We start from the raw sequence: 27,113 nt of genomic DNA, 5'->3' as shown, positions 1-27,113 counted from the left end.
CCTTGTTGAGCCCCTACTCTGTAACAATCACAATTAAAACACCTTATATTATTTCAATTTTTTTTACCCAAACTATATTGTGAGGCAAGGTCATTGAGGTGTCACATTTTTCAGATGAGGAAGTCAAATCTCAGAGACACAGTGAAATTGCCCATACACAGTGAATAGTCCAGCTGGGGTTCCAACTCAGCTGTGTCTGGCCTCAGTGCCTATACCCTTTTCACGACATCCCACTGACCTCCAGGTCAGCAAGGCCTGACTTTTAACATGATTAGAAATGTACTAGCCAAGTTGTCCTTAAGCTCGCCATGTCTTTGTTTCCTCATCTTTAAGATGAGGAAAATGCTATCTACCACTCAGGGATTAGACTACATAAGCCAAAACACTTAACATAGTATCTGGCATACCATGGGCATTGATAAATGATTGCTTCATGTAAATTATCTGAGGCAGGAATCAAAAAAGGAACTTTCCATAGTTTGACATCATTGAGCCTCATTTTTTTCCATTTCCATGTTAGTTAATAGCATAACCATTCCACCAGTGAAATCTGAAGGAACAGGGTTAATTATATTTGCTTTTAATTCTAACTCTTTAAAAATTGGTAACCAATATATGGCTAGAGTACAGGTGTTCAGTTAACCTACATTTCTAGATCATGGTGAAACATGTAGAGTATCACGATGGATTATCCAGTTGGCAAAGTAAGCATGTGCTTAAGGAACCAGCATATCAAGGACACCTGAGATATGAGAAAGGTTCCAGCTATAATGAATGTTTGCAGAATTTTGTAATCTGAAAATCTAGAAAGAAGCTGTTAAAATTTAAGCACTCATTTAAATTTTGACTTTGGACTTAGTACTTTTCTAAAAGAATTTCAATTTGGCGGGAGGCTTGGAAAGAATGCATTTAAAGCTTTCCAGTGTTTCAAACATGTACATGGTTCTGTAAGTTTGTTAACTTACAGCAAATACTTAAAAGTTGCCAAACATTTAAAAAAATAGTATCTAACAGTATTTTTTCCAGAATACAATGCTTCTGTCATCTTACCTGTTCAGAAAAGTGTTTTCCCCTGGTTACTTTATCATAGCAATCGAAATAATAATGCCTCAGTTGACAGACAATAATTGTTTAGCCCCCAAATACGTCACTTTTGATAAGTTTATATAAGTATTAGTAACTGGTTATAATATTTTATTTCACATGAACATGGTCCTAGATTACTTGGCTTTTAATTCGACATGACATATTTAGCCCCAGTACAAGGTCTTTTACCAAATGTTTGGAAAATAAAAATACATCATCATACAAGCTTTTGGGAAGAACATTTTATTGCTAAGCATATCCTTGAACTAAAATGCAAATGTTAAATAAAAGAGAAAAGGAAAAAGAAAAAGCAGTAACTTCACAACATCATAAAATAAATTCCTTAAGAGTCTGCTCATAAAACAACAGCAATATGATAGAAGCTCACGTACAGAATGCACATGTTCCCATAAAATTGTCCAAATAGAAACTTACACTAAAAGGAATATAATAAATGTATTTTTACTCAAATAAAAAATGTAAAGAAAGAAAGCAGGAAATCAGTTCACAAGACCTCAAGACTCCAAGAACAGCAATCTTTTACAGACATCGAGATATAATCAACTTCATATAGGTTGGGCCATTTAGTTATCTAAATCGTGCTTTGATATCTCTTTATAATCCTGTCTTTTTCAATGACAACAAAATAATCCAAAACTCTTAACACATTGAAATATCAGGTAATGAAGAACAACTCTTTCCATACATATTAGTAAAGGCTACCATTGTTTAGATTGCGCTTTTTGCCCCACGTCTTTAAGATACTTTTTCAAAGTCAAATATTCATGCAACTTACAAAAACCAGCAAGAGTAGATTTCTAAATCTAAACAGCTGATTGATTTTCATCTGTACAAAAGAAACTGTATGTATCTGACCCTCCAGAGAACACATTTCATTTTTGTGTGAATATTTGTCTTGCTTTGTCTCTTGCTTTTGGGATAGGTATGGCCACACAACAAGTTTATTGTTTTTCTGTACATTGTTTCCTCTTTTCAAAAAGAAAGACAACTGGAACATAAACCAAACAAACTGAAATAAACAAAGAGAAAGGAAAGAACAGTTCTCAAAGCAGTATGTACACAGGTGGCTAAGGAATTATACCAGCAAAAATGTAGTAAAATATGTAAACAAAATCTGAGAAGATTTTTTATTCTCTTTGACACAGTTAACTGTGACAAAATTAAACTCACACTTCACATTTTAAGGTTTACTTTTTTGTCGTTTTGTTATTTTCTTTTAAAACAACATTCTCATTCCACTTCAAGATTTTAACAGTTTTCCTGTTTCAGTCATCCCATCAAACATACCATGATAAATATATCTGTATATATATTTATTTATATATATTATACTATTAAATTCCATTTTTTGTGTGTCACAGCAGCTTTAGTCATTTATTATTTTTAGAAAAGATGGGTGAAGGGAGACGTGAGCAAATGGAAGGATAGAGTTATCCATAAATGTCAGGCTGCAAAATTAAATCACTAGGAAAAACATTATCATGTTGGGGGCGGGGAAAGAACTATGAATTCTGCACTCTGTCATGCCATGTTTGGCTTGTGTGACCTTTTGTGGTTCCATCACAAGTTGAACTCCCTTATTGTCTGTTTTGATTCTTTAACAGACTTCTTGTATTGTCTTTTCTTTTATATTTGCATGCATTTCGATCAGTCACAGATCCAGCCCACCCCCATTCCCCTTCCCTAGGAAAGGCTCTGTTTTAGTTTATGGGGCTTTCTCCTTTACCACAATTTGGCTGGGCTCATGGACAGGAACAATATTGTTAAGTAAAGCCAATAGCTCTGATAAAACCAGCCCTAACCCCATCTGTTCAGGGTTTGGGTGGCAAATTCTGGAATTCGATCCTGAGGAACCAGCTTTTCAAATCAATATTATCATCCATCCCATGATTTCGCTATGTGTTCAGTAAAGCATCACATAGGAAATAGACAACAGATTCTAGAAACGCCACAACCTGATATGTAGAGTGGACACCATGGTAGCTTTTGAGTTCATATGGCAATAGTCTCTCTTCTGTTTTCTGAGATTTTTTTTTTTTTTCTTCTTAACTTATGTCCAGTTATTCTCAAAAAATAAACAAATACCCAAAAGCCATTTTTTCCCCTCAGATCTTGAAAAGTTACGCACACGCTGGCCAGAACCAGATTAAGGGTGGGGTTTTTTTTTTGTTTCTGTTTGTTTTTAACTTTTTCTTTTCTTTTTTTTTTTGTTTTCATTTTTTACATAATTAAACCAAAAAAAAAAAAAAAAACATTATTACAGTCAAGCTTCACAAACATTATTACAGACTCACTTGGAGTTATGGAACAAGTAAGCCATGAAGTCTTCTACCTTGGATGAAAGGTCCTAAAGAGAAGGAAGCTTCCAAGTCCGCGAAAGTGGGGGGAGCCATCTGCTTGCTCCAGAGGGCAAAGTGCGTGCTTTATGACACAGCAGGGCAGAAAGAACTGTCTCCGAGCAGTGACTGAATCAAAGCAGCCATGGCTGAATCTTATAGGTAGGTACATCTTTGTGTGTGTTCTTTTAAAAATGATTTTCCCCACCATAGTCATGGTTATACCCCATCTCATAGAACAGTTCTGACATCTGTGAAATCTCATTTTCCAAGTATTTATATATTTATATAGAAATAATCCTGTGTTTTAAATTCACGTATCGTTAGCGGTGTCGTGTTTACACATAATACTCTTTGTCCTTGTTTTTCTGTTTCTTGTGGCCGCTCTTCGAGCTCTGCTGCTTCTCCTTGAGGAGCGTGCCATTGCTCTGCGCCGAGTTGCTGATGTAGTTCCGCGTCTCGTCCACTTGATAGGACCCCTCGTCCCTGTTCCTGTACTTGTACATGGCGTACAGGAGGATCAAGATGCAGAGGGCGGCAGCAGCCACAATGCCGACGACCATCCCTGTTGTACTGCTCGACTCCCGGATCACCTCTGAGGCCCCCGGAACCCGTCTGACTCCCGGCTCCGTGGGGTTTGCTGTGGGCACATTACGGAACATGGGGGAAGTAATTAGTGGGCTCTTCAGTTTGGTGCTGTCTAGCTCATAGGCAGTGGGCAACGGAAGCAAGACTATATCAGGCTGGGGTTTGAGATCACGGTTATTCATTTTGCCAGCTGGCAATTTGGGCACCATCCCAGACGAGGAGGAAGCTGTGAAGCGGATCAGCTCAGGGGACAAAGATGTGGTAGTAGTCCTACTAGTTTCGGAGACTTTGTTAGGTCTAAAGTCCTTGGATTCCCACTTGGGCGCATGTGCTTTGTAGCCACCTTCGAAGATTGAAGTGGAAAGACTCTTATCTGTTACCAAGGAGAAGGTGGTGTAAAAATCTTCATCATCAGTAGGGGGCAGGTTAGAGTCAAAGGTTTCCCCTGAGCCATACCCAGATATCACCAAGCCATCATCATCACAACCATCGCTGCCTTGGTCCGACAAGCAAGGTAACCCCGCCTCAGAGGTCATGGACAGGGAATCTTTGGTGGTCTCAATAATGGTGAGGAGGGGGCGAAAGGTAGGGGGGAGTGTAATGGAAGGTGCACGAGTAGCAATAGGAGGGGTAGCTAAAGGGTCTTCTACAAGAAGAGGGATAACTAATTCACCTCCTGGGATTGAAAAGAAAAAGAAAAACAGAATTAGTATATTTGTAGGAAAACAATTCACAGCCACACTCAATAAATGTATGTATAGTTCATAGGTTACACCTCAGAAATTATAATAAAATGACTTGGATCCACATATGGATCCTCTCTACCTCTAGGCTGATTACTGGGCTATACTTCTAGCCCATTGTATGCCTCTTGCCATCAAAACCTGAAATCCTTAGATTGGGGGCTTAGATTTTTCAAGATACTCTCAAGTAATTATTTAGATAGAATTCAAATAGGCTTTTTCCAGGATCTGCTTATGGTATAATGACCTTCAACTATACTGTTGCAAATACTGACCATGAAAATTATGTGTTGTGTGTGTGTGTGTGTGTGTGTACGTATATGCACATATGCATGTGATTAATCTGTGAGCCATAGCATTTCCTTATTTTTCTTGGGTTTCTACTTATTTGCTCCCATTAGGATGAGAATGACATATTTTCCATGTCACTGAGATCAAGATTAAAGAACATAAAAGAGCTCATCTTCAGTATTTTAAGTTACTACCTTTTATTTCACATTTATCAAGTGCAGTCTTCATTTACTATATGCTAAGTAAGGGAAACTTACAGTAGGTTGAAAATGTTCATCTAACAAGCCCATCTTGATTATGCTTTTCCAGAAATTCCCCTGACTATAAAACAACAACTTGTTTTGCATTGGTCTAATATTATGTTTATACATTGCTTTTATGCTATATGTAATATATACTGAGCAGATACTAGATTTCAAGAATACCCAGCCTACATATCCATGACTTACTGGAAACTTACTTTTAGATTCAGAAATGTAGAGATAGCAGAGTAGTTTTTAAAATCAGTGATTCTTTTTTCCAATTTGGATTCCTTTTATTTCTTAGAATGGCAGATATTTATCGGTTTACCCACAGACCCTAGTTATTGCACTTATAAACATATGAGGACTAGGTCAGGAAAGGAAGTTCAGAATAGTTCACTAAATCATAGTGCCCTGCAAATTATGGTTACCACAAATATTCTGTGGTGGATGTTACTCACCTAATTGTAGGGCCAAGCTTATTATTCATGTATGTAAGCAAGATAATCAGTCTTCAGTCTCTCCTGTGTTTCTTTACAGTGTTATTTTCAAACAGAGAAAGAATCAAGAAGTCACAGTTCGTGTCTCTTTGTTAAATTTATTTAAAAAATTATTCCAACTATTGTTTTTAAAACTCCTCTAGCAGGGATGGCATGATACGTCCCTGACCCAGTTAATCAGACAGTTGAGATGATAATACGATATTATGGTTGAAGTCTTCTTTCTGACCTGCTGCATCTAAACTGTCCAGGTTTCAGGTGTGCTAAGAAAAAGCCTCCTGAAAAGAAAGCTACTGCACACCTTCAGAGCGCCAGAGAAGAACTGCTTGCACCATATCAGAAGCTTTTATTCTCTGCAGAGAGAAACTGAGTTGGGGAGGGTGGGCAACGACGTACATAATGCGTATCTTACGGAAGGGAAGGGACAAGAGAGCACTGTACAGTCATCCCTGGCCTACCTGATGATGTTAGCACATGTGGGGAAATAAAACAAGAACCTTTCTGAGAATCTCAAGATGATATTTTAGTCTGTGCTTTAAACCCCAAGCTTCTCTTCTAGTGCTCAAGAGTTTGAAACTACTGAGCAAACCGATTTTTGCAGAGTTGACAAAGCTTCAGACTTGCTTTCCTGGACAAGCATGCCTATTTTTTTTAACATTGTGAAGATATGTAATTCATATATCTTGCAACTTATTTAACGCATAATTTACATACTTTTGCTAATTTTTATAAATGGGATTTGGAACACAGGTCCCTAAAGGTAAGCCAGTCCTAAAACTAACCCTGAGTTACCTTTTCTTCTCATTCTTCCGGTAGGGAGGCCCTGAGTGTTGTATTTAAGATGACACGTGGAAGAAGGCGGTGTCTGAGTAAGAAAAGAGCAGTGAGGAGAGAGGAGTGAAGCCTCATGCAGTCTGTCAAAGGTTCCCTAGGGATCGCTCAGGGATGATTTCACTTTCCTTTGGAGAACAAGACAGGGTTTTTGTACCCATCTCACCTAGAATGGGTGTTCTTTTCTGGCACAAATACCGAGAGTCATTTGCTTTTTAGGGCAAGGATAAAAATCAACCCATTGTTTATTAAGTGGAGAGGAAACTGGGATAAAGGACAAGGAATGACTGATTTGTTGGGAGGCAAAGTCCTGGAACAAATAATTAAATATAAAGGCAAATTGTTAAGTAGGATGCTAGTGTCCCTTTAAGTGAGATTAAGATCACTGTCTTCATGATTACAGAGTGGCATTCATTTGCAATTTTAGTGTACCATCTGTGACACCCAACTGGAGTCTTACATTTGCCTTTTTTCCCCCCCTGTCTTTTCAATCCCAGCTAAAGCTTCCACTGTGTCTTTGTTGTTAAAAATCTACAAAATCTACAAACTGCTCATTCTGCAGTTGAATCACTTCCACTTTCCTTTGCTATTCGCTTCTCATTCAACACCCTAATGTGAGTATCTCTCTTGGAGCAGAAAAAAAAAAAAAAAAGTGAAAATCATCCTTTTGATAAGGGGATGAAAAGAGGGTCTTGAAGCTCACTAATTTACAGAGTGCTTCTAAAAGGTTGGTGAGCCTTTAAATGAAATGGTAAGAGCTTATTTCCAAACTAAAATGATGGGTATGCTGTTGCAGGGTTTAAATAACAGAATCTGTTAAAACTGCTAATCTTCAATTTCTTTGTCATTTTGTTATTAATCCTAGTAGCAGTGATAAAAATGATAAATGATGCCCCTGTCAGGGACATTTGAGCCCAAATCCTGGTAGTGTTTAATCAATGAAATCATAGGAACTTTCATAGCTCCCCTCTCCTGGCATCTCAAGGAATTGGAAGAATGTCTTTAGTTTAAAAGGGAGTCCACTGGGATGTAGGAGTTGGTATTACAAAGGGGAATTATAGTGAAAGTAGGTGGAAATTTTTGGATAACTATAAACGTGGGAGGTTTATTACCTTCCACGTATAAACTTGCCTGAGACAAGTATGTGAGTTGGGGTGTATAGTCCATTTTAATATCAAATTCCATATTTAAGATTTAAGATGATTCTAGTGTCCTGAGAGGTCCAAGGGCACACATCATTTGAGATAATAAGGAGGTGAAGGATGTGTTTCTCCCATCATTAGATCCTTACTAGAAATGACTTAGATTGCCAAAGGCTATTTAAGATTTCATGTTTATTTGTATTAATCTAAAGTGAGTTTCCTTAGAAATGTTGGAGCAGCTGATAATTTTTTTTTTCACTGCCCAAAGACCGTGAAATCAGTGATCTACCGGATGTCTATGCTATGAAAGTATTCATAGAAGCAACAAGCTTAAAGTCATAAGGGGCTGCAGGCAGAGTAATACAAAACCTGTAATCCATCACAACTCTAATTTCCTATTCCATCCCCAGAATTTTTCTTTGGTTTGGAATAAGAACTATCCATATTCCTTAAAGTTAGCATTTTAATTCAGGAATATATACCCTTTCTTGACAGGGTTGTGCTTTTCTTTAAACCAGAGAGATCACTAGGGATATAAAAGGTCTATTTTAGCCCTGAAGGCTGCCCTGCTTTTTTGTTTTATGAGTGTATTTATAGATATATAATTCATGTGTCTAGGGCTGATATTCAGCAAAAGGGGCTCTCTGCCATCGAAAAAGACAGTATATTAAAAATTTAATAGAACTCTTCTGAACTGTGAGAAGGCTGTAGGTGATGGTGGTGCAGTGGGTCATCTGAAAAAACAAGAAAAGCAGCACAAAGTTTCAATATGGCTCCAACCTTTGCCTCTCTGGAGATATCTGAGTGGAAGAAGTCACAAAAATAAGAAAAACAATGACACTGAAGAGTGAGACTCTGGGAGAGGACACTGTGCTCCAATTCCTTGAATTTCTTTTATCTATATTTAGGTTCTTTACCTCATCTCTTATTTGCATTTTTCTCATTCTCTGCTGGAAAACTAACATACAATGGGGAGAAATCATCTTTTTCCCCACAAAGTTAGTTATTGAATGATATTCACTTAGTTATTTGGTGCCACAGAAGTGTGTACTTGCAACACATCAATATCTGGAAGCTTGGAACCATGAAATTGTTCTGCATCCAGCCTCAGAAAAAATAGTCACGGACAGGCATGGCAAGTCCCTGGGGAGAAGACACCAGAAAAACTCAAGTATCTCAAAGGGGCTTAACTTTTTAATGAGCATTTTAATGAGATGAGAATCTCCAGGTAGGACATTTTCCCCTAGTTTATCTGAAATGGGTTTGATTCTGAAAGGCTACAGATTCTACTTTTTCAATACACACCCAGGTAAGATGAGCTATAGCCCCTTGATGTCATTATACATTGTAAAAGAAGGAATGTCTAGTGGAGTTTTTCACCTTCCTATTGGTTAAAAGCTTTGCCTCTGAAGTCACTCAGATGCAGGTTAGCAGCACAGTTCTGTGGCTTACTAGCCATGAGTTGGTCAAATTTATTAAAATCTCTGTACAATGGGAATAATAACACAGCCTATCTCAGGCCACCAATGTGAATAATAATAATGCATGTTAATGTTAATTATAATGCATGTTAAGTATTTAGCACAGAAACTGCTACTCCAAAATTCTAGTTACTAGTATCATTTCTACTAATATTTTGGGCCTATAAACACTGAAATCATTGATGACTTTTTTCTGACCTTTTTTTATGTAGTAGGTATAAGTATAATAATATAGGATCTAGATTATTAAGGCTATTTTAAATGCAGAGTTTGAAGAATGATTTATAATAATCCCAAGAGCTTGCATTTAAAATAAATGATAAGCCTTATATCAAATGGACTTATGGATAGCATCCTCAACAAAAATAAAAGCTTTCAATTCAATTAGATAAAATAGTCCATTTAGGAGATTCTTAGTTTTAAACCTAAAATATCATCCAACATGTCAAACAATATAAAATCATATAAACTGAGGCAGATAAAGTGCATTCATTGAAGCTGCTGGGCTGGAAACATATCCCTTAACCACTCTTCAGTTTGATATTTCTTTAACAGTAATACTAATACCTAAAACTAAAGTGAAGCAAGTAATCTCTTTATTTAAAAATTATATAGCACTTCTTGCTGATCTTTTGTTTCCTGAAGTGATAAGGCAACATTGACCAAATACCTTTAAGGTCAAGGAGTATTCTCACTGTAGAGTCATATAAAATGGCAATACCTACCTGAGACGTTTCCTAAATAAAACTTTAGATGTGAAAATCATCATGTTTCTTGTGGGTAGAATCTTACGATCCTTTTAAAGCTTACCTGTTTAAATCCTTGAGAGAAATGGCAAATATTAATAGGAGTGGAAAAGAGAAAGAGAGAGAGAGATTTGGGTGCTTACTGTGTGCGGGTGTGCTTTCACCAGTAGTTAGTTTTATACTTTGGAAGGCATCATTATCATAGGACAATACTCTGAACTTTGGGGTTCTTTCTCTACTCTCAGTAAAAGTGATTTTGTAGCTTGCAGTGATGGTGATAGTTTAATCCTGGATAGCCAAACTCTACCATAGTCACTTGAGAGTACCTTATTTCCCCTTTGCTGAAGGAAAATAAAATAAAGGACTGATTTCCCCAAATGCTTTCTAAGGAGTTAAATTAGGATGTATTACCACTGATAACATTTGCAGTTAACTCAACTAACTTTCTTCTGGAGTACAGGCCTCCTGTAGGTTGTATCCAATTTCATATCCCACTGTAGAGCCTACCATTGCTTTCAAGGCTTTAAAAGTTGGTTCAGGCAAAGAGGCCAGGCTTCCTTTGGATGGTAAGAACAATTTACCCACACCCTTCTACCAAGAGTAGAATTCACATTGATCATTAGAAGCAATTCAGCACAAAATATAACAGTGAAAATTAAGCAAATAGACACAAAGGAAATAAAATACTTAATATCGTCTTCAAAATCACATAGTAGAAAATAAAATCAACTTCAGGTTCAAAGTAAACTAGAGGGAAAGAGAGCAAATAACATCAACAAGGCATTCACAACATAAGGACAGAAAAGAAAAGTAAAAGCAAATAAAAAATAGAGGCTGTTTTAGGAAAAATAAAGAAATCATTTCCAGATAGACAAAACCATTTAACTTAAAAAAAGCATACTGTATTAATTTATAGTCAACTTACATCAACAAATTGCCCGCATGTTTTTTGGCATGAAAGAAAAATTTACAAAAGAAAGTTGTGTAAGAATGCTCTTGGACAAATAGAATTGCCACATTCTTGTAACTTGCTTTTTTGTTGTCATTTCTTTAAAAACTTTTGAGCAAAATGTCTAATTTTTCAAATATAATAATTTACAACAGAGGATGATACAGGGAGGCAACAACACATACATCCACACCACATAACGTGAAAAGAAAAAAAAAATCTGCACTTTAACAAATTTTTTACTTTGAGGGGCTTGGGAGGGCATCAGTTTTGAATCTGAAATTATTCTGATTGCAATGATTTTAAAAAAATGTTAAAAACCTGTTTAATTTTATAATTCGCCTTTAAAAAAAATCTATGAATCTCGAGGGTTTTGAATGAATTTCTGCATTATTATAGGTTCTCAGATATATATTTAATTGCAATTTTTTTTGTCTTTTTGACAAGGTTTAGACTTCCTTTAATTGAAGGGGATGGATGACAGCACATCAGTTTGAACAATGCTAAAGAAAGGAGGGGTATGGGAAGGAAAGATGCAGAAAGGGTAGGGTCATATCTATGAGTGTACTACACAAGAGATGAAGATGATGGGAGTAAATGTGTAAGTGAGTCGCCATGTCCATGTAAGGGCGGCACGGAGTGATCTAGCTGCATTAGAGCTTCTGGCTGTAAGGAAGGGATGGGCAATATACAAAAACAAATGAGCCTACACATGCCCATCTACAGAAATAAAGAACAGAACTCTAACACTGACAAGCTCACACACCCTAAGCTGCAACTTCTTCAACATGCAATTACTCCAAAAATCATCACAGTTTCATTAAAGATTTTTAAATAATAAAAACAGTTAAACTTTTGTCCCTACTAAAAGTAGCCAAAATACATAAAATAATAATAGTAATACTTATAATAATGATCAAAAGGTTAAAAGCAAAAACAAGGAGACTAGATTTATGCATTCAAGTTGAACAACTTCATCGGCAGGCACACAGCCCCATCTAGAGTTAGGGGAGGGGGTGGAGATCTTCAAATCGAAAGACAAAGCTGTATAGGGAGCCCACTGGCCGGGTCATTCATGACTTCCCTCTATAGAAAGGCTACTGTCTGAATGACAGCACCTGTCTTCCCCATGCCACCCATGGTGCATGTGATTCTAGTGAGACTGGGCTTATTTGAAAGATGTGGATGTGGGGATTCTGCAGCTGAAGTTGTTCCACATTTAAAGAGGGAGTGGGGAAAAGTTGCAGAAAACAATTCATAACTTTTTTTGTCGTAGTTTTGGATAAAACCAAATCTAAAGATAAAGATCTAGCAATTAAAAAGAAACACATTGATATATATACAGATAGATATATATAATACAAAAAGCACTTAATTCCCAAACAAGAAGGGAGCAAAGAACAAAAAATAATTTAAAGAAAAGAGTATTTCACACACTTTCAGAGATGAACAACCAGATGCACACGCTGAGGAGGCACAGACAGAGCAGTCAGGGGACACTTTTTTTGTTGTTTTGTATTTTCTGGCTTATTGATTCCCCTTTTGGTGACAGCCAACATTAAAAACAAATTTTGCATTTTCTTTAAAAAGAAATTTTGCATTTTCTTTAAAAATGTGGTTTTTTTTGGTTTTGCTTCTTAAAAAAAATAAAAAGGGCGTGCAGTCTGGATGTACGTCATAAGTAGACATTTGAGAGAGAAGAAAGAGGCTAAGACTGACAAATGGGTAATTGTCTATTATGCTTTAACTGCAGGAATGTTAACCAAGTTAATACATGCTTAAAGTAAGTTGCATTTAGGGAAAATAGAAAAACAGACCAGCAAGTTAGGGCTGGGAAGAGGTTAGCAAGACAAAACCAATTTGAGAGTAGGAGAAAGGTACTGGATTTAGTTTCATGCCTTCCAGTAGGGGCAAAGGTCATCCCAAGGCCTTTTGCCAATTACATTCTTGTAAGCATGTGCATGTATATGTGTACGTGTGTTGGGGCTTGAAGTAGAGCCTGTAGTGGCAGGAATTGAGGTAAAAATACACATGAGTTCATGGGTTCTGCTCTAGGAAACTTAGCCCACATTCATTCATAGCCTCAGAAGGTAAATTTTCTAAGACATAGAGGGGTTATAATTAATACTGTTCCATATACATGTTCTTGGGCTTGGCCAAATTGACAGGGCACATGGGTGACAACTGTGGTAATTAAATGTACCTGATAAATGCACAGCTTTTTTTAGGTAATAGAGGCAAAACCCCCTCCACTCCTCCACTCTAAAGAGCATAGTGGCATAGCATCAGTAAACTAACTACAGGATAGTCAGGAAATGAGTGCGGCTTATTTGAAGGACATTGGGGGAAACTGCCAGTCTTCTAGAGACCATGTGGGAAACAATATGCTCGATTAAACCTTGAAAAAAGGAAAAAAGAGACAAAGTGTGTGTGTGTGTGTGAAGATACTGTGAAAGGGACATGGGGAAAGAGGTTTTAGAAATGGCCTCAGCCTCTACTGGAAGAGATCACAAGAATTACATTAAATATTTTATCCCCGTGAGAACATTAATGTTCAACCAAGGACGGGGAAACCCAGGTAGGCGAACCACGAAGGTAAGACACTTGAGAGCCCCTGGTTCTGAGCGAATTCCAACCACTCCTAAGAAATTTTTGGGGTGACTTTGACAAACAGAATAAATTGTGAGGATGAGTCAGACTTTTGTCCCTTATGGGATGCCCCTTTTATTATTTTATTTTAAAATAATTATAGTAATGTGTCCCCATGGGTCAGTCCATACCAAGATTTTTAGTCTCTGGTTTTATAATGTTAATCATTATTCTAGGAACTTCACAAAGGGCAGCTGGGAGGTTTTAGGAGGAGGAAAAAAATCCCAACAATATAGGAAAAGAAAAACCCTTGTTGCCATTTAATTAATTTTTCTGAATAATTATACTTTTAACATTGAATTTTATTGTATGAGAAGACCCCATAAATGTACAGATTGCCTCACAAGGCATCAAATTACTTCTGTAGGACAAAGTTAGTTTTAATAACATTCACATGGGCTGTTTTTTGTTTCATAGGCATTTTTTTAAAGTAGGAAACATAAGTGGTCTAAGTGTGAGACTTATAAAGAATAAGATATGTCTAGTGTATACATACTCCTGGAAAATAAGAGGTGTTTTGAGGAAGATACATCAGCAATTTGAGTCTCCTAAGGTTTCTACTGAGTAATTTACCTATTTCAAAATTGCCTGTTTTAAACTCATACAAGTAGGACACCACTTACTTTCTGGAAATCACTGGCTAAACAATTGAACATACCAAAATTTATGGTTGTCACTTTGCAAATAAAATATGTATTTTTTAAATCCATGGAAGCCACAGTTTCAAATGAAGCAAACACAGCACTATATCAGTGCCTACACATTTTTATAAGTCAACCATCCGTTAATATACACAAAGCTCATTTGATTTCTAATATAAGATAGAAAATAACATTGCCAGTAGCTCATAATCAGGTCACAACTTCATTTTCATCTTTCATTGCATATCTACACTAGGTTTTTATTACCAATAACTTCATGGTTCTGTATCTATGCCTCTACTGAGTGTTAAGAATGCTTTGGGGTTATATTTGCCATTGATAACAAATAATACAATAATTTGACTTGAAGCAGCATATTTTGATGGGACCATTTTTATCCCAGCATGTCCAAATAACCCTGTCTAAATGCAAAATCAGACTTTTAAGAACATCAAATGCAATAAGATGGAATTACTCAGAATGCATCTTGGAAAGTGCACTTGTTTCAAAGAAACATGTTTCTGAACTGCTTGGGGTTGTGCCTGAGAAGCTGGAAGAATACTCAAGGAACTCAAGGTGCAAACCCGCTTCTCTGGGAGAGTGAGTCCTGCTTGATAAGGACATTGTCTTCAGTGTGCACAGGTGAGGTTCAAGAGGAAGGTCCAAATGAATTATTTTGCATAACATTAAATATTTTAAATTTGTCACTGAAAGTACTGGAAAGAGTAAGGAAGAGGCAAACTTCTTGGGAATCAGAGTACAACACCAGGGAAAGACTTAAAAAATTGTAATCAGGGAAGGCTAAAAAGGAGTCTGGAGAGCAAATACTTAATGAGAATTTTCAAGATTTTTGCATCAGGTATATGAGATAAATCTCTTCATCATCTGTCCCTCCTATGAAATACACAAAATCCTTTTCATTGATTGATATGTTATGTGTCTGTGGGATGAAGGGAGGGATTCTTCTGAGAGAATCAATGGCTCAGTTCTGAATCATGGTTTGGCTTAGAATAAAAAGAGAGACACTATGCCTGGATGTCGAATCCTAGTAATGTGAGGATGGCTGTCACTTGTGTTACAAAATGAGCCCTGCGTTTACCCCGACTTCTCACAACCTCTTCCTCAGATATGGGTGATGCTCAGGGAAAGAGTGAAGACTGCTTCAAACATGGTATTTTCTCTAAATAAAAAACTTAACATTTTCTTTTTAATGCTGAACAAAAATGTTCCAAGTAAGAAGTTCTTGTACTATCTGTTCCCAAACATTTTACACACCTAATCACAGTAAAGAGGGAGAAAGAGAAAAACTAAACCTCCAAGATGGAAAAGAGCACAGAACACCATCAAGCCCAATACTTAGAACTGTATTTCTGTATCAGTGATCTGCTTGCCCAATTGAGAGTAATTTTTCATACTTAAGAAGATTCATAAGAATGGATAAACCATTACAAAGGGTAGTATTGCATTTTCAAACCTGGTAGAATAGAATGTTTACACATGGAAGGACCTTACATTAATGACTTCTTTCCCTATGTATTTACAAAACCCTTAACTTGTATCTGTAATTCTGTCCCCAAATCTCCATTCCTTTTTGTGAACCTACTGCGTCCTGTACAGATTGTTACTGGCTCCAACACTCCACTGCACTTAATTTGTTTTCTTCTCAGTTTCAGCTACACTCAGAACTTTAGGACAAGAATAGCATCTTTTTATCTTTATTTTTCCTACCAACCAGAATACTAATAATCACTCAAACGTTTATTGAATGAACTAATGAATGAATGAATTAATATCATTAATTGCTTTTTTTTTTTAAAACCCCACATTAGCTTAGAGCTTCCATAAAAGCATTAAAACCTTACATCACCAAAGTGGCTCACCTTGTACCTGAAATCTAGTATATGGGATAGAAACTTTAGTCTGGAGACCTAAGTTCCAGTCTTGGTTGTATCACCTACTATGCTAGCTTGTTAGGACATTGAAAAAGTCAGTTAATCTCCCTGAGCTTGTCTTTTCATGTGTAATATGGTGATTATAACGGCTGGTCAATTAACCTATCTCAAAGGGTAAGTTTATACAACTGAGATTTTGAATCTGAAAGTGTTTATAAAGAGCTCTTCAAATGTTTGTTACTATTTTCTTCAAAGCTGACCATAGCATCAGCTATGAGGGTTTCATATTCAGAGAAGGCTGAGTCTCAGACAACTGAGATCAGTGCTACTCTGAGTGGGATGCTTGGAGCATCTGTGTCAGCATCAAACGAATAATGACCTCAGTCAAAAACCCTAACCCAAGTAGCCACTATTACTACCTCTCTTGAACCTCTGTTCCTACCCCTCCAGTAGTGCTAAGTTCTTAAACCTTGATTAGTTCCTCTTTTAGTGGTGAATTTTTGTTATATATGTATGTAATTTTACAGTTACTTTGTTTCACTCTTCTGTGGGTTAGAGTTAAGCTCTGAAGAGGTCATATTGAGGTATGTTTTCATAGGAGCCCTTCCTCTCAAACCACATGACTTGAGACAAGTCACTCACTCCTCACCCCAACCCCTGGAGTCTCAGTTTGCTCATTTATAAAATCAGGAAGACTCGTCTTTCCAGCTCACATATGTATGTAAATTTAAGTAAAATTACTTTGGAAACTATGAAATATTCAATTCAAATGCAAGAAGATGTTATTCGCTATATTCTATGAGTTCAGCATTACTTGGTGCTACTGAAGAGACCAAAGAGGATGGTGACAAGGGTGGAACTCTCATCAAATTCCCTTGGAAAACATATCCCAACAGGCATTAGAACTGTGGGGTAAGATGAGGATATGAGGGAATGGAAGGTCGAGGTAGTATTTTAGCTCTTTTCTGCCAAAAGAGTTAATACTGGTTAAGATGCACAAAAGGGAAAATTCAATTAAAAAATTTCCAGGAATTAATATTCTTATTTTCATCTGTTTTAATGGTAATCAGGTAGTAGTATAAGTAAGTCTTTCTTCACTCAGGATATTATAAACTCCTTGATGCACGAGCTGAATCTTTATAATTATTTTGTGTTTTTTAATCCATCTAACATAGAGCAGGGACACCACAGGTCTTCAGTACATATTTGTTGAATTGAACTACAAAAATAGAGCAGCTTGCAGCACTTGGATCTCTGCTTTGTGAAGTGGGTGGGATTCAAAAAAGTTATCCTTGTTGGCACTAATTTATTTAATCAAGAGTTATCTTCATCGAATATCTTCATGAAGTAAAACAAAGAGCAGTGTAAATAGAGCTTAAAGCCATGAATTTAGCAACTGCTCTCCTTTTCTTAACCTTGTTTCTCTGTGGATTTTTAGGGCCAATATATGCATATGGCTCATTATTTGCAAACTATTAGGTCCTTACAATACTATTAAAGTCCAAGACAGTAGGTAATATAAAAGATTTATTTTATCCACATAAAAATGACCTGTGTGCCAGTCAGAAATGAAAGCTCTGCCTGAAATTCTTTCTTCCTTTAGCTTGAATAGCCCAAGATTTTCCCAACTTTCCTCCTCCTGTTCTGACCCTTTATCTCTCCATTTCATGGCTGGTCCCAGGTGTGGCCCTAGGCTGGGTGATCCTATCCTGCCCCTTGGCTGTAAAGACCTGCCATCTATATGACTATGATTTGCAGTTCAAACCTCCTCTCAGATTCCAATTTCCCATATCCGACTGTCTACTCAACATTTCTACTTCAGTCTCTAAGGGGCACCTTAAATTCAAAATGGCTAAAAGAGAACTTTGGACTTCACTCTCCTCCTAAACTTGCACCTCTCCTAGGTTTCCCATCTTTTGGGTTTGACCCAGGTGTACAAGCCCCTAATTAGTCATGATATTTGAGCCCCTACCCCAACTCACCTCCACATATCCAGTGTACCAGGAAGTTCTGTGTACTCTACTTTGGCAACAAATTCCTCACGTTGACTTTCTCCCACTGCCGTCACCCATGTCCTAGAGTAAGCCACCACGATTCCTTGCCTGGACTCTGCAATAGCCTCCCAATTGATCTCCCCGCCTCCACTCCCGGCTCCCTAAAATCCATTCTCCGTAATGAAGTCAAAGTGATCTTTAAAAAGTATACTATGTAAAACAGATCAAGTCACTGTCTTGCTTCAAATCCTCAAAGGTAGAATTCTCCAAACCCAAATTCTGTACCGTGACCCACTGTGAAAGTCCCCTGTGATCTGCTAGCTGCCTACCATTCCCATCTCACCTCCTACAGCTGCCCCTGACCCACGATGTCTCAGACTCTGGCCATGCTCTCTAGCTTCCCTTCCAAGAACACTCCTTTCCTTATTCTTTGCCTGGCTTGTTCCTTCTGGTTGTTCAGGTCTCTCCTCCAAGTTTGCTCCTCAGAGAGGCCCTCCATGGCTTCCGTAGTAAGCAACCTGCTCTCTAACTGACCGTCCCCTCGTGATTCTCTGTGTAGTATTTACTAGCTGTTTCATGCCCATTTATTTATGGAATATAAGCTCCATGAGAACAGAGACTTTGTCTAATTCTCCACTGTACTTGCAGCAGTGCTGGACACTTGGTAAGAGCTCAGGAAATCACTGCTTAGTGAAGGAACAATGCCTCTAATAGCCTGAAAACACCTCGCAAAGGGAGGCCAGTCTATTTTTCTCTCTTGCAGACCTCCGTAGCTCCAAGCACGGTGCTACTCCCACATGAGGCGTTGAGTAAATGGTTTGTAAACTAACTATTGAAGCATTGCATCCTCTATTCTGTTCTATTTTCTTTTACTCTTCTCTAAACCAGATGGGATTTCCCTGAATTCTAGCTAGCAGTTCCAATGCAAATTGGACCTTCTCACCCACAGCTGGCTTAAAAAACCATCCGAAAAAACCACATCACTATCTAACTCATTCTCCCTCTCATAAACTGGTGCTGGGATGTTTATTAAAAACTCAGGCTTTCCTTTGCAGTTGTGAAAGCTAAAGATAAAATAAACAGAAGAGTCAGGACTACAGCTGCCAGACTTTGATGCAGGTCTTCAGGCAATAGGAAGGAATGGACCAAACAAATTATCAGTGGGAGGACTGGTGATCAGGGTAGTGAAAATGTACTTTGTTTGTTTGCCTGTTGTGGCCCTACAGCCACTGACGGCAGAACCCAGCAGTAGTGGGATCTTTTTCCTGAACTCATACCATGACATGTTATGAATGTATTTTTAGAGTAATAAATTATTCAAGAAGGTTTATTTTGCTTCTGTTTTCCACAAAAGCTCATCTAGTCTGTCATTATGACCAGAATTCTGATCATTTTTTTGTGCTGGTGTTTTTTTGGTGGTAGCAGCTGGGCATTCTACCTGTTGCCTCCTCTCTGCAGGGCCCTTAAGTTCTCTACGTTGTCCACAAGAAATAGCTGAACTTGACGACACGTTACAATAAAATTCACCATATCTTGAAAACACCCTCTTTTCCCCTAAAATCCATCTTCATTGTAAGGAGTGTACAGTGTTCATAAATCAATAACACCAAGGCGTTTTTATACTCAGTGGAAATTAGTACTATGCAAACAACATGAAAAGCTTGCTCAAGACTCATGCGTTTGACATCAAGATGATGTACCATGATTGCGTGGCTTTGACTGTGTCTGACCTGAGCCTCAAGCAGCTGATTTACCAGAGAGGAGAAGACTACAGAGATGCCTGCATGTGCAAGACACATATCATGAGATTTATTTTTAATTTTTGTAAACGGAACTACTGTAGATTAGAGAGAAGCTATGATAAATTCCCTAGTCATTCCAAAAACTCAATGCACATGAGCCTCTAGATTAGTAAAGATACATGCTCAGAGACAAATGCGTACGATCAAATGGTTGACATAGTGATCCTCCCAAATATGAGAAAAGAGAAAGAAAATATAAATTATAATTTTATAGTTAAAACACTAAATTAACCAGAAGCCTACTTCTAGAGGGACATGTTCTTAAGAGTTATTGAGAACATATTCTCTGCCAGACGTTGTATTAAGCACCTTAAATATTTAATTTCACTTAATCATTTCAATTACATCTTACATTATCAGCAAACTTGGGCTGAAAGAAGTTAGTTTGCTCAAAGTATACAACTAGAAAGTTGAATAGCCATGACTAAACTCAATCCTATATATTTTACATTAAACCACAATGCCACTGCAAACCAGGATGTTTTAAAATATTCAGTTCTGAGTATGGGAAATTATAAACAAGCTACTCTTTAGGCACAACAACAATTTCCACAGGAGATCCCAGGATCTCTACAGATTTATTTCAAACGCTTATGCCCTTGAAATCATTATTGCACAATGAGATATTCAGAGGGGCTCTGAGGGTTTTTTTTGTACAATCGCAGGTCATTTAAGCCAGACCTACTAAATCAGTCTCTGCTGGGGTTTGTGGGGATGGGATGACAGGCAGTGTCTGAATATTTGCTTTTCTTAAAGTTCCCCAAAGGGCTCTTATGCAAAATCACGTTGAGCTCAGAATCAAAAGACCTGGACTAAATCCAGGCTGTGATCCACTCTCTATGACCTTGAATTAAGCCATAACTTTTCTTGTTTGTAAGATGGAGATAAACTTCACTGGATGTTGAATTAATAGAAGGAGATGCTAGCTATATCAGCACTTTATAAAATGCACATATATACATACACACACACATACATACTTTCAGAAATGTTATAAGAATAATAATTCTCTTACTGGCACATTGAAAGCTACTTAATAATTACTAATACATTGATTTTAGGACCACACAATAAATGTTTTTGGATATTCCACCTAGTCTAAATGTAATGTGGTGGATGCTTCAGTTATCTATGAAGTACCTATCAATATAGTCTAAATGATTTGATTTCTTTGCTATTTTCCTGAGTTATCAAATTACAAATGCTCTCTTAATATCTCTGTCCCATACTGTTTTCTTTCATACTATATCCTAATCCATCACTGACTCTATGCAAAAATTTTTTAAAAGCGCTATAAACCAACTGTTGGAGAATCTCATCACATTGTTCTTTTTTCATACCTTATTATTTTTATTCTGCATTTTAACCCCAGACTGGTAGGCTCCACTAATTATTCTAAAGTGTTAAGAAAAATGGCTTTCTCTGTACTCATCAAACAGGCACAGATGCTACTCTCAGTCTCAGGTAGGACAGAAGACACAAGAATTAGCTTCCAACTGTGTCCTTTCAGAACCATGGAGTCTACCATGTCTGCTAGAGTGACATGGTGTTAGGATGAGGACAAGACACAAGCCTGGCTTCGGATTAGGGTCACAAAGTGAGGAAGAGTTATAGCCAGCTTTGAAAACAGAAGTGCCAACAGTCATCTGGTCACTTTTAATACCTCCTTGGCCAGACCACATCATCTTTTTTCAGCGTGGTCTCCAACATTATTTCTCCACGGTGATAATAAACAGATCCTGATATATTTTCCCTATGCTGTTTTAGATGAATATGTTACTTGATCTTTAAGTTTTCACACTACATATGATGACCATATGAGGTATCTATTAAAAAAGAAAAGATTTGAGAAACATTAAAGGTTTTATCTTTAGCAATGGTGCCATGTTTAATTAAGAACGTCAGAATGGTGAAATTCAGAAACCCACTTACAATCTCTATCTTTATGCAGAAGTTTAATGTGCTCACATGAAGTGACTCCGTTAGAATGTTTGCTCATTAATTTTATTTCTGTTTCATAGTACTAACCTATAGTAATGTTTCCCCCAATGTTATTAGCCAAAAGGTCATATTTGTTTCTTCAAATGGATGGATACTACTGAAAGCTGAAACTTAAAATTCATACAGTGCTAAGTATTATCTCTGCAAAATCATGTAACCTAGGGCTAGGCTTTTGGGGTCTCTCTTACTTGAAAAATGTTACATTCTTTATTACATATTATTTAGGTATTCAGTACAAAATATATTAGTCCTCCTGTAAACAACTCACTAGGAAAATCCTTATTATCTTGGACACCAGGTAGAATTTTTTGATAGTGACAGGTCATCCCTACTCTCTCTTTTCTTAAGGAACAGATAGGCGAAGCCACTAAGCAAATCCAGGGCTGGAGCAGTATCATGAAAACTGAGACAAATCATTTTGTTCTTACCATATCCGTTTCATCTTTGGTTTTGTTTTGGCTCAACACAAATTCTCCTTGCAGATGAGGGTATCTTGTTTCCTTGAAAATATTATTCAGCCAGAAACAAGAGAACATACTGTTATGGTACCTGCATCTATCTGTCTGCTTGAATGTCAGGGCTCCTTCACTGTATAGCTCCAGGGGATGCAGTGCCTATTGTAGTTCACGTAAAGATTATCCCCTCGAGTTGAGCGATGCAAGGCCTGCCCAGCCTATGCAATAACCCCATGCAAGTTACCCCTGTGCTTATGAACAGCATTTGTAACTACTCTGAATAAGCCCTATCTTCCCTTTCAGTTCTGTTGAAGCCAGCATTTGGACAGGACAGTAGCACACAGTGGACAATTGTCCTTGGTCACTGCTACTTAAAGTTGTGAGCAGTGTTGACCAGATAGGTAAAGACAGTGAGAGAAGAGGTACAGGAATGTGGCCATAGCACATAATAAGGACCCAATAAATAATTATTGAAAAATAAAAAGTGATTTCCCTGTGGACCTGGCTAATGGGCACAAATCAAGACAGAAAGATACCGCATTTTGAGTGTCTGTGCATTTTAGCTTCTAAAGAGCCTTCATATTTGAAGAGATTTGTTTAACCTACAGTCCTTAAGACTTATTTCTTTGGTTTAGATAGAAAGAATCTAAAAGCAAGGACTCAACTACCTAGAAGTCTCTGGAGAATAACTCTCTCTGATACTTTTATAGAAAGTAACACAAAAGAACAATTAATGGTAAAAAGAATAACTTTGTGAAGTAGTGGCATTCAACATTTGTGGTCCAAAGAAAGCCTTGAAGGAGAGAAGGATGGTAGTATCTATTCAATATGTTTCCAGAGAAACCAGAGAGATAAATAAAATCGAATGCTGTTGTGTCTTTTCCCCACAGGTTATACATCCTGCTAATAAGCAAAACTTCCAGAAAGTAAGCTCTCCTGACTTTCCTAGAGAAGACATGACATTAGGTAGCAGAGCGTGGAGGCAACCTTACTTAGTGGTTATGTAACCTCAAGTAAGTGACTTTAATTTTCTGAGCCCCCTTTTATTGCCTGTAAATGTAAGGGTTAGATAGGGTGATCTTTTGAAAGAACCAATGACTTAAGGAAGGTAAGTGCTATTGCTAATGAAGCTCAAAAATTTTCCAAAGCCAACAATATCATTTCTAAAATATTTTAAACTGACTATATTTAGTTTACCTAACTCTATGCCATTACATAATGGAAGCATATGTTTTATGTTGCCTTTTCTCTTAAGAATCAAAAGTCAATTACCTAGCCACTTCACAACACTCCTTCCTTAGTGGGTCCTAGAAAGGCGTAATAATTTCTGTGTTTCTTGCAGTGAGATGACAAAATCCTAGGATAGGGTGCTAAGAGTATTATTTTGGATACATGGGATGTTGAGCAGAGAAAGAAGGGAATCTAATAATCCAAGGATGAAGGTGTGAAAGTTGATTTCCCACTGTGGAGACTAGCCATTGGCAGAGTCCTATACGGAAATCAGGCATCAACAGATCAATAGACAAAAGAGGCAGCATAGGAGTTAGTGGGTCAGGGTTTTTTTTTTTTTTAGGTGATACATAAACAGTGATAAATGTTCAATCTAACAACTCCAGCTTTTAGAAGAAAGTGTTGGGTACAGCTGACTTTTATTGCTTCAGAAAGCTCTACGCCTCTATCTTTTGTACTGTGCTAGTGTTCAGATGTATGATGTTCTCTGGAGCTCTCAATCCAAGGTCTTCTGAGACTGCATCACAATAATTACCCATCTGTATTCTAAAGCTACAAGCAGCTCTTTCTCTGTTGGATAGCTTGTATTATAATGGTGGCCAAATAAAAGAAAGCTACATAGATTTTGAAAAGCATAGTTAGAAAGCATCACAGGTAGCTTTGTGTCATGTGGGCTAGTTTTATTTGTTGTCTGGAATAGTGGATGGAACTTACAAACCAGGATGACACTAAAAGTGTAACATTTCCTAGCGGAAGAAGGGCTCTTGGTTTTAACAACCTTTAAGTGTATCAGAAGTCAGTTGGCAAGAGTTTCGATGAGAGCCACTCAAGTATGACCCTGTGGTCTTAAACTTGGAACTGGATGCTGCAGGAAAGCCAACTGGGAAGGCAGAGTTGGGAGTGCATGAGCTTGGAAAACAAAAGCTACACATCGCACTTAGCATCTTTGTCATTTGCCTTTGGGTTCCTTCCAGTGCACAGAACCACTTTAGTCCAAATTCTTTGAACTGTTAGTAGCATCCAACTGAACTTTACTGAGAAGAGTAACTTTTTTCTCTATATAACATTAGAAGGAAATCTCACTGGAAAGGACTCTACCTTAATGATGCAGAGTTGTGGCAACTTGAAAATCAATTGCAAAGGACTGAGTTCTGATTGAAATTTACTATGTTGTTTTTAAAAACCATTCACAGATAGGCTATTCCATGCATGCCAGGATTTAAACTGCATCCTCCTAAGAGTGGCTAAGTCTGATAGGGTGATGTTCCCCTGCTGTCACTGTCAAATTTCGTATGTAACTATTATGATCATCAACCAGAAAACCCATGGGCTCTGTGCAGGGATGTGGTTTAGTGTCGAAATCCTAATTGCCTATGCTTACACTGAATCCCAAACCACTTTGTTTATGAAGAAAAATATGAACCCCGGGGCCATGGCCACATTCCAATTTGAATAATTACGTTGGTTGCCACAAATTTCTTCCATTCAATCCCTCAACTGTGTCATCTGGGATGTAGCTATTCAATTCACCCTACACACCACATTTCCAGCCCCTTGAAGAAAAGCTCTGCCAAAAAGGAGCTCCCCATGAGCAAAAGTGGCCACAAATCCTAGAACAGAAGCTTAAAGAATGTGCGAGGAGATATCAAAACTGAAATCTTCAGATGCTGAATTTTTTTCAAAGTTTAAAAAAACTATTCTGAGAGTAATATTAACATTTATTCTTACATGTCATTAAAAGGTATTATGGTGCCGAAGAAGATATTTTAAAATGGCCCAGTTCTGCAGTTTCACAAAGCCCAATGAGTGGCAACTGCATAGGACAGCTTCGGAGGAGGGACCTGGTTACCTATTTTGTTATGGCCATGGAACCCAAAAGAATATTCTTGCTTTTGAAAGGGACCCTACAAGGTAGTCTCAGTGTTTTGGGGAAGTTGCCATGATTCTGTTTGTTCTCTGAAGAAATTAGGGTGTGAAAAGAGAAATGTGCCCAAGGATGATAAGGGCTTTCGGAATCTGCAAGTCCTGGTCAAGTACGGTTGGGAATGAACGCAAACTTTTCTGAGTTTGATTTTAATTTTGTCGTTTTCAATTATTTAGTTTTAACTTAGCATACCACCTTTGGTAAAATAGTTAACTGGCCCCTTTTGTGTCACACTGAGTGTCCTAGTCTTTACCGGAACATAAAGGAGTATGGACACATGGCTATGTTTTGAGCACTGCATAATGTTTTCAGCAGTGACATTTTCATGTAGAATGTTGTGTCTTCAGCTGTGAAGCTGAGCAGCAAATAATATACAGTTAAATGGTTGGTTCAAGAAAGGGAAAGGTTAAAAGGGCTGGGCTCTCCCGGAGAGTCAGAGGAGGCGTCTTGCTGTACATACTCTGTGCTCATTTTACGGTTGTAAGAGCGGTACTTGGGAATCCCTTATCAGATGAGAAAGGTGGCAGAGATAGAAAAGAAAATAAAGAGAATGGGCTCTGGGTAAAAATGTCAGCATTTGTAATGGGGTTTGCTTTTCCAGTGGTACTTAAAATCTCAGCAGTAGTAAGAAATGTTGGATTTCTGTGTTTTCTTTGTTATGTTTCTTAAGGGCTAAGAGCATTTGTTATTATTATTGGTGGGTGTGGGACAAGTCTGTTTATTTAGCTACCAATTCTCTGGATTTCTAGTCTGTCTATATAGTTGTTCTTACACAGTGGTACTTCTATAACAGAACACCTGAGAATCTGTACATACCAAAATGCATACAACATTCTTTCATGTAGATTTTCTTGGGAGGGTAGCCAAAGCTGTTTTCCTCTTCCTGTTTACATACAAGATGTTGTTCCTTGGCAGATATATGTTAGAATAGTTGTCCCAGATTGCAAAGAGCTTTGCACACCTGGATTGTTTTCATTCCAAAAGGTCCAATTAAATAATATTGTACTGCATTTGCATAATTATTCAATTTAGCTATATGGCAGAGCTTCCAATTGGAATCTTTAAATTAAAAAAAAATCTGCGTGTATGTCAATTAAGAATTTTACAATTATTGATCAGTTGGTACTCTAGAGATGATTTGCTAATATACTGATAGAACAAATACAGTGCCATTTAAGGAGAACTTGGTAAAAACGAGCATTTAGGAGGAGATGAGCCTTTGTTTTAAGGGTGATCGCTCAACATTTCTGGATAACAAAGCAATGAAAATCTGATGGAGACTGTGTGCTTTTTCCCAGTAAAAATGTCTATGTAAATAAAATTTTGTGAAGACATTCAGATCTCATCCATGGATCCCAAGCTACATTTTTAAGAGGACTGCATTACAAAAATAAGGCAAGAAGTAATATCTGTAAAAATGCCTCATAAACTCTAGAGTTATATATAAACTTATGAGGCAACTGCACAATAAAAGCAACAAAAAGGATTAATTCTCATTACTGCTATAACATATATTGTAGTCTGAGTCACTGGAATTAAATTCATTTTTTTACTATCTCTAGTTATCTG

General features: G+C 37.4%; 1 protein-coding gene across 7 annotated transcripts in view; it reads right to left on the bottom strand.

Annotated features, from left to right (window-relative positions):
- Positions 1–3,375: 3,375 nt before the first annotated feature.
- NRXN3 (neurexin 3) overlaps positions 3,376–27,113 on the bottom strand; it is a 1,690,724-nt gene continuing 1,666,986 nt past the window's right edge. For 4 of the 7 annotated variants that reach the window (XM_059914768.1, XM_059914763.1, XM_059914764.1 and 1 more), the window contains one exon: positions 3,376–4,707. In XM_059914768.1, coding sequence (XP_059770751.1) covers positions 3,782–4,707 — 926 coding nt within the window. In that variant the 3' untranslated portion in view covers positions 3,376–3,781. The remainder of the gene's footprint in view (positions 4,708–27,113) is intronic. The other 3 variants (XM_059914766.1, XM_059914767.1, XM_059914769.1) reach the window with 1 other exon arrangement.

Source organism: Balaenoptera ricei, chromosome 2 (assembly GCF_028023285.1).
Source record: "Balaenoptera ricei isolate mBalRic1 chromosome 2, mBalRic1.hap2, whole genome shotgun sequence".
Classification (NCBI taxonomy): Eukaryota; Metazoa; Chordata; class Mammalia; order Artiodactyla; family Balaenopteridae; genus Balaenoptera; species Balaenoptera ricei.
The sequence above is the reverse complement of the archived record's forward strand: the minus strand, read 5'-3'. Positions and strand labels throughout refer to the sequence as shown.